Source organism: Macrobrachium rosenbergii, chromosome 44 (assembly GCF_040412425.1).
Source record: "Macrobrachium rosenbergii isolate ZJJX-2024 chromosome 44, ASM4041242v1, whole genome shotgun sequence".
In the NCBI taxonomy this organism is placed as follows: domain Eukaryota; kingdom Metazoa; phylum Arthropoda; class Malacostraca; order Decapoda; family Palaemonidae; genus Macrobrachium; species Macrobrachium rosenbergii.
The window spans coordinates 45598035-45612683 of NC_089784.1; the positions used below are offsets into that span (position 1 = coordinate 45598035).

Below are 14649 nucleotides of genomic sequence, written 5' to 3' on the forward strand. Positions count from 1 at the left end.
AGTTTTGTTTCATAATTTAATTCAAGAATTAATAAAGTGTTGTGTTATTTTCAAGTAATAATAAATTTTTCAGATTGTGAATTCTAGTTATAAACTTGGAATTTGAAAATAAATCTTTGTATTTAACATTTTTAGAAAAAAAGTGTTTCATTTATTGATCACCAGTGAATAGGATTGATTGTGTGTGCATTAGGCAAAGTGATAAACATGTTTTGTTCTTTTAGTTTTGCTAAAGTGAATTGAGGGAGATGATTTTACATAGAAATCCTGCCCTGATTTTTATGAAATTTATTATATATATATATATATATATATATATATATATATATATATATATATATATATATATATATATATATATATATATATATATATATATATATATATATATATATATATAATAATATATAATATATATATATATATATAATATATATATATATATAATATAATATATATATATATATATATATATTATATATATATATATATATATATATATATATATATATATATATATATATATATATATATATAAGGTGATGTTCCAGAAAAATTTGAGTGATCAGATGATTATTTTGGATTTTATAAAAAAAAAAAAAAATTAAAATGATTCACCTCCTTCATTTTTAGAGCTATTGCAATGCAGTTTCACACACAGAAAGTATATCATAGTATGAAAAATTAATGGGAAGAGTTTAATGAGAAGAGTTTTTCTACTTTTCCTTTTTTTTGATGGGGGCAAGGGGATTTCCCCCCAAATTTGTATAATTTGATTATCACGGGTTCCTCGTTAACCTAAGAAAAAACCTAGCCACAAACAAATATTCGTCTTTCTTTCCTCTTTCCAATGGTATATTTAACTTTAAAATTGGCCTAAAAATAAAAATGTAGTTCGCGTTTGAAGTGCAAAATAGTGAAAACTGAGAAAAACGACCGTAAAGATCAACAAGTGTTTTTTTTTTGGCACTCGTGGAAAAAACTTATCTTAGAGCATTATTTTGGTTGATTTCTGGCTCCAGGTCACACAACCCCCCCCCTCTATAAAAAGGGGGTATTATTCGCTCGAGGCGAGGGTATCATCAAGTACCACCTGACTCATTATTGCCTGGTTTGAAACTAAGAAACTAAAAGTTTAGTTACCAGGCTGAGTCGTTTTTTCACTTGATTGGTCTTTTCGGTCTTTGGAGTTTGATTTTCAAGCCTTTTGTCCCTCGAATGAAGAACTTCCTCTATACTTTCACTTGTGCCAAACAGATGTGTTAGTAAGTTGAATATCTCACAGCCGAAGTAGTGTTCAATTTTCTCAATATTTATCTCACTCAATTGATGGTGCTGAGATTTTCCATTGCTAATTCGCTTTGCTGGGGCACTAACCATAAACATACGATTGGCACTTCATTAAAATATCAGTATCCCATCTATTGGCAGAGACTTGACCTGAACTTTGCCTCTGCAATTTCCTACCTTGCATCTAATATTCGACACTATTCTATCTAACTGAGATCTAGATATAATGAACTTGTCATCATATACTCCCTTTTCATCATCCTTTATTCATTTCATCAACTGTGAGCGTATTTTTGAAGGTGAAAGTATATAGATTGTATATAGAGTTACTGGATGTATAAATAAAAAAAAAAAAAAAAAAAAACACACAAACACACACACACACTGCAAATAGCAAAAAAATTGCTCTCAGAGTAAAAAGTTGCCCGCCACCCACTTTCAACGTTTGGGGGCAACTGTCTCTTAGACAAAGCATTCATCAAGGAACAAGCCATTGTTGTTGCCAGACGTAGGCGATAAGGTGATATAAAAATCAAAATAATTAATAAATTAGGTGAATAAAGGAAAAAATGATAATAGTCATTAGGAGCCAAACGTCAGCCCTACCTCACATGTGGGGGGTGGAGGCCCAAAACCCCATCAATTTTAATATTTCGAAAAAATGCTTTGGTCTTGTGATAACGAAGGTGTTGCTCATGTCTTACGGCCATTTAACCATTTTTTTTTTTATTTCAAAAATATTCATCAAAAATCAAAGTGTGTGCTCCCCTTAAGACCAGGGAAACAGTTGTTTGATGGACTGATGCCCTTTTACTCTAGAATATTTCTAGTTTAATTTTTGATACCTCACACATTCTGATAAACTTAGTTTGATTTTTTAAGTGATTGACAAATAAGTTTTTTCTTAAGGGATCACTGTTACCTTTAGAGTACTCAGTCGTAATAATTAATGTTATGCGAGCTCAGGTATCTGGCTGAAGTGAGGTATATTTTTTAATTTTGAGATTAGTTGTGTAATAACCAGGTAGTTAATATGCATCGTGACAAATATATATATATATATATACACACACACAGTAAACCCCTGTATTTCTTCTCACAATTTATGGACTCATGCATTGCAGGTTTCTCTGTAGAACATATCTACCCATTTTATTTTTCACTAAGAAATATTCACTAATTACTGTATTTTATATAATTTTCATGAATAAATGCACTTTTTTGTATAAAACTATTAAAATACTCAGGTGTTCATGCGTAAAGCATATTTACAGGGTTTTTCTTGTGTTTAAACTATCAAAATGGGTAGTTCTAAGTGTTTTTAGAGGGTTTAATATTCGTCAGTATATATATTATATAGTATATATATATATATATATATATATATATATATATATATATATATATATATATATATATATATACACACACACACACACTTTTTCAAATATATTCATCAGAAATTATTTCCGGTTTAAACCCATGTTCTGGGGTTATTTAAATGCCAATCCGACGGAAGAAATATGGCTCAAAACGGCAGAATAATCATAATTTGGAGGGAAAAACTCAATAAAAATGCACTGTTTTCAATGCACCCAAAGCATTAAAAGTAAGGTTTTCTTATGATTTTCGATTTTTAGGTTTTTATGACAAGCGTAAAAATGGCCTTCATAAAGCGACTGCCTATATATATACATATATAAATTCATGTTGAGAAATAACGGAAAATCTGCTAATTGTTCGTATGTATTTGTGATCAGCGAGTAATGAACAGATACTGCTGATTCGTGAAAAGCCATACAATCGCTGGGGGTGGGCAATTCAAATATGCCAAAGTCAAGACCCTTATTGGTTCCTTTCAATTATAAGAGACCAATCTGCTGATGCTAAAACAGTTTGAAAAGCTAATAAAAGACAGTAGGGGATTAGCGGTCAACGGGTTGGGGCTCATCTCTAAGACAGTGATCAGCATGTCACCTCAAAGTACCTTCCGACTATAATTGCATAATTAAGTAGTGTAATATTAGCTACAGGACCCTGTGTAACTATTAAGGAAAATACACATGCGTTTCATTTGTTAGAACCATTATAGAGGCTCAGGTCATATCAGTTATTCAGTACATAATAATTAACAGCGTAACTGTGAAGGTGAAATGAACAATGCAAACTTGAAGAAAATTTACAGCAGGCAGTCACTAGTACCAGTGCTAACAATAACAGTGCCACAGAAGAGGACAGTGCGAAAGAGCTGTCAACGACTATCCAATGCGCACTACATGAGTTGCACAAATTAACAAATGAAATACAAAATAAAAAGCCCGTCGACCACCCCACAATTTCGGCCAACGTAGCATCATCCCCTGCAAGTGTGATCAGTCAAAAAGATAAAAAATTGGCAGTGCTAGATGGATCAGTGACTGAGTTTGACAACTCATGCACGGGTGAAGGTTTCCTTTCGATCAAGGCCTTCATAAAGCGTACTGAAAACGCCACAGTAGGTTGGACAGATAGAGAAAGAATTGTGCAAACAAAACAGAAGGTGACCGGGAATGCAGCATGGTAAATCAGGAATTAGGACATCAGTTATTCAGCAGACTGGGGTACTTTTAAGCAGCACCTCACTCAGCAGTATGCCATACACCGTGGGGAGAAGAGAGAGCTGATGGAAGCTTATGACCCCACTGTAATCGCATAGGTGAAGACTGTGAGTCCCTCACCCCTGCAAGAGACCAGACTATAGAGGGAAAAGAAGCCTTCTGCCAACACATGCTGAAGCGAATTCTTCCCACCTCCATAGTGGGATTACTTATTGGCGACAAGGGGCCCATACAAGTCTTGCTCCCAAGGGTACAACTTCTGTTAGACCACGAACAATGCCAACAATTAAGGGGGAGGTGGCAGGCCACCTCCCAACTGTTTGTCGTAACGGTTAAACAGCCTGACCAAGCGCGTCCTCAGCCAGCCCCAACCACCATCCAGGGGGCAGGGTCATGCACCCAGGGACCTCGAAGAGACAAGAGGAAACCAGCCAGGAATAAGACGGTTGGTTGTTGTTGGAGGTGTGGAAGGGAGGGCCACGAGGGCCAAGTGCCCCTCTCTCTCTGAGCCACGACGTTGTTTTTGATGCAATGCAACAGACCACCTTGTGAATGCTTGCCCAAAAATTACAACAGCCAGCAGAACAACGCTCCCCTGCACCAAGGAAAGGAAGGGGAAGGTGGCATGGAGGAGGAGTCGGGAGGATCCCCGACTATACCTAAGCTCACCAGGTCCAAACAACGTATGTGCCCCCGGTAGAACAAGGGATGCCTTGTTGGGGGGGTAGTCAACCCCCCCCGAGAAGTAATGGAGAGCCCTCCACCAACCGTCGCTGCCCCTACCCGAATGTTGAGGGTGCCGGGAGGGAAGGTAATGCAAGAGCCTATCGGTGCAGCCTATGAAAGGTTGTTTAGTTTCAAGTACAGCAGGTAGCCATCGGATGGTAACCCAGAGGACTGTGAAGCAACAGATATCCATCGATGGGCAAGTAGTGACAAATACCTTCTATGTGGTGCCCACATTACAAGTAGAAGGAATTTCAGTTATTTTACAAACTGATTTTGTGAATAAGAACAAAATAATAATAGCTGGCACAGATGGGAAGGGGATCAAAGTATGTTTAAAAAGGACAACAAATCCCGACAGGGGGGGGGAAAGACCGAAGTGCCTACGAGTCTCCCTAAGATTGAAGGATGGTGGTAGGGGGAGTACCTGCCACCCCAGAGATGTGAGATGTGGCAGTACCCTGGACCCTCTCATCCCTCACCATGACACCCGCACGGAACTTACCGGAAGGCACCTTAGTTACGATCAGACCCCATCAGTAATGGGAAGATTTTATCATTCTGGGTCTAAGCGAGGTGATACACAGCGAGGTTAATGTGCCATTTATTAACGTTAGTATCATATAGACAGTGGGTCAATATAAGACCTTGAAATTTGTGAAATAGCAGACGCTTCTCACACACTCGCGACCTTGAGTGAAAAACATCTAGATAGACTCCTGCGAACAGCTGGTGGGTCTACCCCTGATACTTATCAAAATATTGTCAAGGAAATTATAGAAAGTTATCAAAATGTAATCAAGATTGGGGACGAAACCCCAGGCAGAATAAATAATTTCCCTTTTGTTATAGAGACTGGGGATCAACTACCCACAAGAACTAAGCCATATAGAATTCCAATTTATCATCAGTGGGAAATAGAGAATGAAATTAATAAATTAAGGGAACAAGGGACAATTAGAAAAAGTGAATCTCCCTGGGCCTCACCAATCGTGATGGTTTAAAAAGGATGGTTCTTTAAAGCTATATGTTGATTACAGAAAGTTGAATAGTATCACAAAAGACATATATTTCCGTTGCCCTCTATCAAAGATTTGTTGATTAAGGTCAAGAGATAGGAACTTCTTCACCATCCTGGATTTAAAGTCAGGTTATCATCAAATACCTATACAAGAGAGTAGCAAAGAAAAGACAGTCCTTGTGGCTAATGATCAGTTGTTTGAATATAATTACCTTCCTTTTGGAGTAAAGAACGCTCCTGCCCATTGTTCATGTTATGATGTCCGCATTAGCTTCACTATTAGTGCATAGCGTGTTTGTATACTTAGATGACAATCATAACAGGGGCTACACTAAAAGAACATTAGAAGAAAATTATTGAAGTCTTAGAAGCTTTAAAGTGACATGGTATGAAAATTTATCTAACCAAATGTAAATTCTTTCAGCGAGAAGTTGAATTTTTGGGGCACACCGTAACATCTGAAGGCCTTAAGCCTTGCGCAGATAAAGTAGCAGCAATGAAAGAATTTCCCCAACCGAAGATTGGAAAAGAAATAGCCAGTTTCCTTGGCTCGCAGGCTACTATTGTAAATGCATAAAAGACTATGGTAAAATAGCGAGACCACTAGATTCATTGAAGAAACAGTTGGATTTTCACTGGGGACAGGAGGAAGAAACAGCTTTTCAAGAACCAGAGATTTCCGTCACTAGTAATGAACTGTTAGCTTATCCAAAGTTCAATCGATCATTTCTAGTAACTAACGACGCAAGCAGTATAGCTATTGGGGGAGTGATTCCTAAAATCATGACTTTCATGGAATACTTATACACATCGGTCTGCTTCGTAACATTTCGATGAATGATGTGTTTAATGCAAGAGAAGTGGATTCCAGGGGATTTACAAAATCTGTGTTCTGCAAGAAATGCTTTTTACAAATTTTCTGAGTCCATGTTTCTCCATCAAATAATTCCAAGGATATTTTGGAAGGACGTATGTCAAAGGTTTGACAAGTTATAGATTTTATAGATTATGTCACCTCAAGATTTCTTCAAAATTACAATTCAGGACCTAATTTGTCTGCCAATGAGTCTACCGTGCCACTCAAAGGTTGCATTGGATTCAAAGTTTACAACCCTATGATGCCTACAAAATGGGGTCTACCAGCTTATGACAGCATGTTCTTTTCTTGGCAATTTGATAAAAAAAAATTAATAAAAAAAAATTCAACACCGGAATCATACTGGAATTAGTCAACATTATCATAAATGCAACAAAATCCAGTGATACCATATACTTACAGACAAGACTGTATACTACCTAATTTAGCAAAAGAATTATTGAACCTAAAAAAATTCATTTGACCAGGCTATTCAAACAAATTGAGCTGACTTCCTAATAATATATATATATATATATATATATATATATATATATATATATATATATATATATATATATATATATATATATATATATATATATATATATATATATATATATATATATATATATATATATATATATATATATATATATTATATATATATATATATATTATATATAAAATTATCCCCTGGAAAACGTTTCATATTGTATAAGTAACTGTTATCATGTTAAAGCTGACGTGATAAGCCTAATGTAACATTTAATGCTAACTACATTTTATTCGTCAGTATTAAAAACTGTTCGCCGAAATGCCAAGAAGAATGTCTTAGCGGAAATAACAAAGCCAGAGGCAATCAGTGAGCATACAGCCAATATGGGTGGTGTTGATAAGGCCGATCAGTACTGTTCTTTGTATGCCTTTGGCCAAAAGACAGTGAAATGGTGGAGAAAGCTGTATTTCTTTAACTTTCAGGTGGCTATTCATCAAGTTTTCCATTACATAAAAAACTCGTGGACATACTAAACCAAAAAAACTCAAGTCATCTTAATTATAAAGAGGAGTTAGGTGAGCAACTTGTTGGTGATATTCAAGTCAAGTGAAGATAAAACAACTGCTTATTAACAAACATGAAATGCCATAAAGACTGAGAAATGATTACGTGCATGTGATAAACAGACTACCAGACAATCGTGTTCGAGACTGTGCTGTTCTGCAGCAACAGGTATAGGCCAGGTGGTTGTAAGAAAGCTGCCTACTATTGTCTGACTTGCCCCAGCACTCCATCCAAAGTTGACTGTACAGTTAAACATGCATGGTTTTTTTTGATACTCCAGTCATATGTAACAAAACTCTGAATAAAGCCATTTTCAATGAAATTATACCTCTATATTTTCCAGGTATTTTTGACACTAGAGTATCATTATTTTATATTTCATCTTGAAAACTTTTCAATTATAGTACATCAGCAATCAGTTTTCCTAAACTATTTGATATCATATTGTTTTGATTGATTGTTGGTGTGAAACATGTTGTTATTCACCCTTATGATTTTTTGTGTATTGTTATGCTTCATTTTACGTTATTTTTACACTGACAATGTTTGTTAACCCTTAAATATAAGCTATGCTGAATTTACTTTGATGATAAACAATATTTTGATTCATTTTCAAGCAAAGTTGTTTGTTTGATAGTATGTATGACATTTTATATTTCATAATGAATCCTTCTTAATTATATTTTTACATTAGCAATGGGTGTTTTTTCCTTATATATCTCTAAATACTCCCAGAGAGATGCAGGTAACAGCATCAGGAAAACGTTCAAGTGACTCTGAAAATCTGACCATGTAAGTAAAAGTAGTGTTCATGTATAGAATGACATGATAACATTACCGTAGTTCATCAGAAATGATCCAAGATGATTTACGATCATCTGACGTCCTAACACATTCTGTTGTTTTTCTGAGAGTTCAGGAACCAGTTGATTTAATTTCCCGAAAAAGATTTCAAGAGAAATGAGTGGGTGAAACATGCTCCAGTAAGAAATTCAATCCATTGCATTCACATGGCAGAAAAGTGATTAGCTTTGTGTGAACAAGAAAAGAGATGGGGTCTTCGCCCATTATGCCGTCGTTCTCATCTGTTTTCCTTCAGGCAATCAGTAACCTGGCCCATATAGAGAATACCATTTGGAAGGACAATGCCTGATCCCTTTACAGCCCAGGGCTTTTTTCTCCTTGTATGCCATATACAAGGTTAGAGAAGGTAATCAACAGCGAACATAAAAATTACCCAAAGTGCCTAGGTCGAACGTATCAAAATTCAACACTTTCTTTTCAAATATATAATATCCAAAAGTATTCTTTTATCCTTTTAACCTAAACCTACATAAAATATCTACTTTATATAGTATACAAAGATTGCAATAGTTCTCTCTAAGGAGAGTCAGCGTGGCAGTAGCTAAAAGGAAAAACTAATGCCCCTGTTCTTAACATTTGCATGCATCCCCCCCCCTCTCTCTCACACATTCATTGCCAGTAACATGGCAGTCTTTCAGTGATCGAACATAGTATTATGAAAGTGACGGAGACTTCTCAGATATCAGGCTTATGAAAATATAACAAAACTCATGTCAATGGTATCTGATATGAATTCCTATGCAAATCTATAAAAATAATCCTTGAACAATTAAAATTTAGTTAATTACAAGAGTTATTTATTGCTGAATTATAAAGTATGATTAATATAAAAAGTTAAATATTTTTGTTAAATGCAGTTTCATATGTGTGTGTGTGTGTGTGTGCACTAATTTTAGCCTGTTATAAAATTCTCACACAGCTTTGATAAATCTGAATTTGGAAATTTATGTATGGTGTTCCTTGTCAACTGTGTGCTTGTCCATCACTAAAATATCATCCAGAAACAGCATCAATATATTATTCACTGATCTGCCATTTCAAACAGCTATTGCTTACATAAAATAAAAAATAATTTGTACTCATAAAATCATTGCAAAATCATTGAAATATATTGGATTACCTGTGCATATTTTCACACATTCATATCAGAGGTGGTTAGTAGGATGGCCCTTTCTAAAAAATGATGCCCATAAAAGTAAGCATTAGAGAAATAAGGCACACAGGTTCATATTCTTTTTACCAACAGAACACTAATCGATTGCCCGTGAAATATGAGATTTTTTCTGTAGGCATAAAATGGGTATAGTGTGTGTGGATTTGTACACACACACAGGGTGGCCAGTGTATGGCCTATTGGGAAGATTCGCACTCTCGTAAACACCTGGAACGTATGATGCCATATACAGTAGTTACAAAAACTTTAACATTTTATTTTATTTGACATTTTATTTTATGGCCATGTCAATATTTTTGTTCTTTTCTACATTTTTGTCATTTAGTTATAAGAAAATTATTATATCAGTGAGCTCACCAGTAAGGACTTATTTCAGGAAAAGAACAAATAATTAATTAGTAATTTCGTAAATGGCATCTTTCTTCTCCAGAGGTGGCTACAGAGCATTCTAAATTTCCCAAAGGAAATGAGAGCAGCCAATTTAGATTATGGTGACTGGTTTTATTTTGCAAAAATTGGTTGTTTAAAACTGAAAAACAACCTAAGAACTCAACTGGGCATTGCCATCCATTTTGAGGGCATGAATGTAGAGGTGACCTTCAACTTTTAGTTAGTTTTATCACAGGTGCTGCATGCAGATGTCTCTCACTGAGGAAAATCTTAGTCTGGTCTCAAGGTTGGGATGGGTGCATTCCTCCTAACTGGAATTGGCAGACTTGAGATGACATAACATGGTACTGCTCTGCATGTCTAAGGCTACTGATATTTTCTCCTGACTAGTTTTCCACAGCGTAAGTAGCAAGATGCACTTTACTTGCTGATCTTCAAGCCCTACTCTAGTCCAGTATCCTACAGGCCATACCTTGGGGCGGCTCTGTAAGCTTTCACTCAAACTTACTAGCAATTTAGGCAAAAGTGATTAATGGCTTTATATAAAGTAAAACAGGCTATATTTTTATAAGTTTTGGCATTTAGGCAAACATGATTAATGGCTTTATATAAAGTAAAACAGGCTATATTTTTATAACAAGTTTTGGCATACAAACTACTTAATCATACAGGGATTACCCTTACCTCAGCCCCTAAAGTTTGCTTCAAAACTAACTAGCAATTTAGGCAACAATGACTACTGGCTTTATATAAAGTAAAACAGGCTAAGTTTTTATAAGTTTTGGCACACAAACTAATTAATCATAAGGGATTGCCCTTCTCTCAGCCCCTCAAGTTTGCTTCTTTCTCATTCCACAGAAACATTAGAAGGAATTGGAGAGGGTGTCAATATGGAGCAAAGAATATAAGCCGAGACTTCTGGATCTCAACTTTTTGACTGCGAGTATGGCATCAGGGAAATGGGACATAATTAATAAGCTTGTATGAGAACAAAAAAATTATATTTTCCACAAAGTCAAATTCTGTGGATGAGAAAACGTCCTTACTAAGCCAAACAAATTTTGAGAACTGAGAGCAGATTTTCAAAACCGTCTTGACTATCACATGCTTTCAACACATAACACAGATATTTAATGTTTCAAGTCATGTGACTTCTAAATGACATGCCTTTTTTTTATAGCTTCACTACTATAAAAAGGTAGGAATGAACACCATATGAATTTCATTAAATGGAGTAAAAGCCTACTTACCGGATAGGTTTCAATGGGTTTAGTTTCCATGTGAAGATCCCAAACTTTAACAGACAAGTAATCTCGTGAAATCATATAGCGACCACTGTTAGAAAACTTAACATCACTAATAGAGGATATTATTTCACTGAAGAAACTACGGCTCGTCGGATCCTCTGGCTCCTCAAACACTGAAAGAAAAATGTCCATATAAATGGAAACTGGTAGAATATGAAATATGACGGCAAAATGGGATGCCAAGAGAGAAGTCATAATTTGAAAGGACATAATTCCTTTGCAACATTTTTTCTATTCTAAAACCTATCTTCTATAACAAATTTTTTTTTTTAAAACTGATCTATCATTTCAAAATTTTGTGGGTGTGATTCAGTTTTAGTTTTCATTTTACAAAAATCTTCATCTAGGTTCTAGTTGCTGCTCACATTGGCAAAAATGCAGCTTATTTCTTTTGGCTCATGAATCTTTTATCCATTTTTAATATACTAAGTCTTTGTGATTTGACAAATGTCCCATTATTCTCCTGAATTTTTGCCATACTTTCTGTATGCAAATTTTGTTGAAGTTGAAGATGTCTGATACATAGCTGCATGATATTACTCTTCATTGATTAACTTTTCTAAACTTTGTAATTTGTTGTGATCAGTTTAAGTTTATCAATTACAGTAATACCCAAAGCTTGTGCGATTCAAGTTGCGTGAATTCACAGGCATGCAAAATTTTCATTAGAACCTAACTAATTGTCATAAGAGTTTTTCACAGACAAACGAACATTTGCGAATACTGAGAAACCCTGCAAGTGTTTATGTTTAATTTTTGATGCAATTTATAAGTTTTCAAGCTTTTGTGTGTAAATTAAATACCATTAAATAATAAAAGTAATAATTTCTCTCTTTCTCTCTTTTACTGAGATGAGAAAATTTTTATGGTACATATACATGTTTATTTGTTTTGCATGATAAATAAATTTTTTTACTTAATAAGTGCTAATTTTCAAATAATAATAATAATGATGATGATAAGAATATATAATAATAATAATAATAATATAGCTGTAATCACAAAACTCGTGTGATATGTATTTTAAACAAACAAATATCTTTCCCTCATCTTTTGTAAGAAGCTGAAGGCAAAGCTGTCAGACATGTTGATTTAACATGACAAGAAGGGGGAGTGTTGCTGCTTAGTGGGTCAAAGGTTCTTAAGTAAAATTCTCTCTCTCTGTAATAATTTATAAAAAATGTCACTCTTTCAAGTAAGGACAACTGTTACCTCTATCTCCCTCTCTCTCTCATTCGTAGTTAGTGCAACCTACGTATTACTGTTTCTCTGTACGTCTTTAACTGTACAGTAGATAATTTTATATTGATCTAATTTTACCTGTACTGTCTACAAACTATAAATCTGCTGTTCTAAAACATAGAGCATTTCAAAACAAAGAGAAAGACAGAATAGTTTTTAAAATGGGGGAGAGAGAGAGAAATAGTATACCAATCTTCACACTCTCTTATATTTTTACGTCATCCAATTATTTTTTTTTAAGGGTAATGTATTTGGCTAACTTTTCAATGATATTACAGTAACTTTAATTTCATTTACAAGTTAAATACTGAATTTCCATCGTTTGATATCTAATGTAAGAATAGCTTTTTTTTCTCTCTCATGTTATTCTCTCTGTCTCTGTAATGATTCATAAATAATTTAACTTGATATTTCAAGTAAGGACAATACCTTTCTCTCTCTCTTGTGTGTTATTCTCTCAGTCTCCGTAATAAATGATAAATAATCTCACTTTCTTAAGTAAGGACAACCCTTATCTATCTCTATCTCTCTCTCTCGTTCACAGTTAGCGCTCACACATTTTTACAACTTACTATTTCTCTGTAACGTCTTTACCTGTACAGCAGACAGATAAACATAAACGCAAAAACTAGGGGTTGTATTATATATATATATATATATATATATATATATATATATATATATATATATATATATATATATATATATATATATATATAATATATATATATATATATATATATATATATATATATATATATATATATATAATCTGTATATGATAAATATATATATATACAAATATATATAGAATAAATATATATATTGATATATATATAGAGAGAGATAGAGAGAGAGAGAGATAGAGAGAGAGAGAGAGAGAGAGAGAGAGAGAGAGAGAGAGAGAGAGATATAGATATCTTCCAAATCTATTTTTATGTCAACCATTTATTTCTTTTTTGAGGGTAATGTATTAAGCTAACTGTTAACTAGCTTTTTAATGAAATTACAGTAATTTTAATTTCATTTAAAAGTTAGCTTAATAATTTGGGAGCATGATTAGGGCCATATTTAGTGCTTAAACTTTAGAAATAAGCATTTATTTGCATTATTAGAGACCATGCCAAACTTACACGAAAATTCGCCTTGCGAGAGGGGTTCTGAAACCTAACCTCGCGTAAGTTTGGGGTATGACTGTACTATTAATATTTAATCCCCTTTAAGTTGCTTCTTGTAGTTTGTGATTCAACAATTTTGTTGGACCGCCCCCCCCCCTTTTTTTTTTTTTAAGATTGTCTGCTCTTCCAACTGAACGTTTTTGTTTGTTAATTCAATATAGAGTACTAGACCACCAAAGTACTTCCTGTTTATCAGGATATTTAGAATGTAGGCATGGCTATACCTACTACATTTTTGAGGAATTTGTAAATAAATTATTAGTTCCATTGTTACCTCTTAGATAATCACATGTAAGGATTTGTCTCTGAGTAACTGGCACACTTCCCAGTAAGCTCCATGAATACTGTAATGAGGAATGTCTAGTCCAAGATTATTTTGTAATTTTTTGAATAAAACTCCAAAAATAATCCAGCATGAATGAAGGTCATCTTACATATGTTCCATATCAAATCTATCTACCAAGTTTAATTATATATATGATATCCACTATAAAACATCCCAAAAACTTTTGAGAACAAAGAGTGTACTGTTTTTGAGAGAGAGAGAGATATTAAAACAGAAGAGAAGAGAGAGATTCCTGATCTGTTTTATGTCAACATTTATTTCTTTTTTTGGTGACATTGTTAACTGTTAACTAGCTTTTTTAATGAAATTACCAGTAATTTACAAGGACATTTAAAAGCTTACTTATAAATACTTGGGAGCAATTATTCAAATTTATTCAAAATCAGAAGTAAGCATTTATTTGCATTATTACAGTTTGCCAGATGGTGTAAGTATGGTTATTAGAGGGGTTGTAGAAAAATGGTAATTTTTAAGTTGACTGTTACTATTAATATTTAATCTTTGTGTTGTTTGGAGTAATGGATAAAAAAAATTTTGTTAGCTGACCCGGTTTTTTTTTTTTTTTTAAGATTGTCTTCCTCTTCCAACTGAACAT

General features: G+C 33.9%; 1 protein-coding gene across 4 annotated transcripts in view; it reads right to left on the bottom strand.

Annotated features, from left to right (window-relative positions):
* tws (protein phosphatase 2 regulatory subunit tws) overlaps positions 1-14649 on the bottom strand; it is a 214005-nt gene that overhangs the window by 27931 nt on the left and 171425 nt on the right. For all 4 annotated transcript variants that reach the window (XR_010850422.1, XR_010850423.1, XM_067088397.1 and 1 more), the window contains exon 8: positions 11232-11401. Coding sequence is in view for 2 of the 4 variants with exons in the window: in XM_067088397.1 (XP_066944498.1) it covers positions 11232-11401 (170 nt within the window). In the remaining 2 variants the exon portion in view is untranslated. The remainder of the gene's footprint in view (positions 1-11231; positions 11402-14649) is intronic.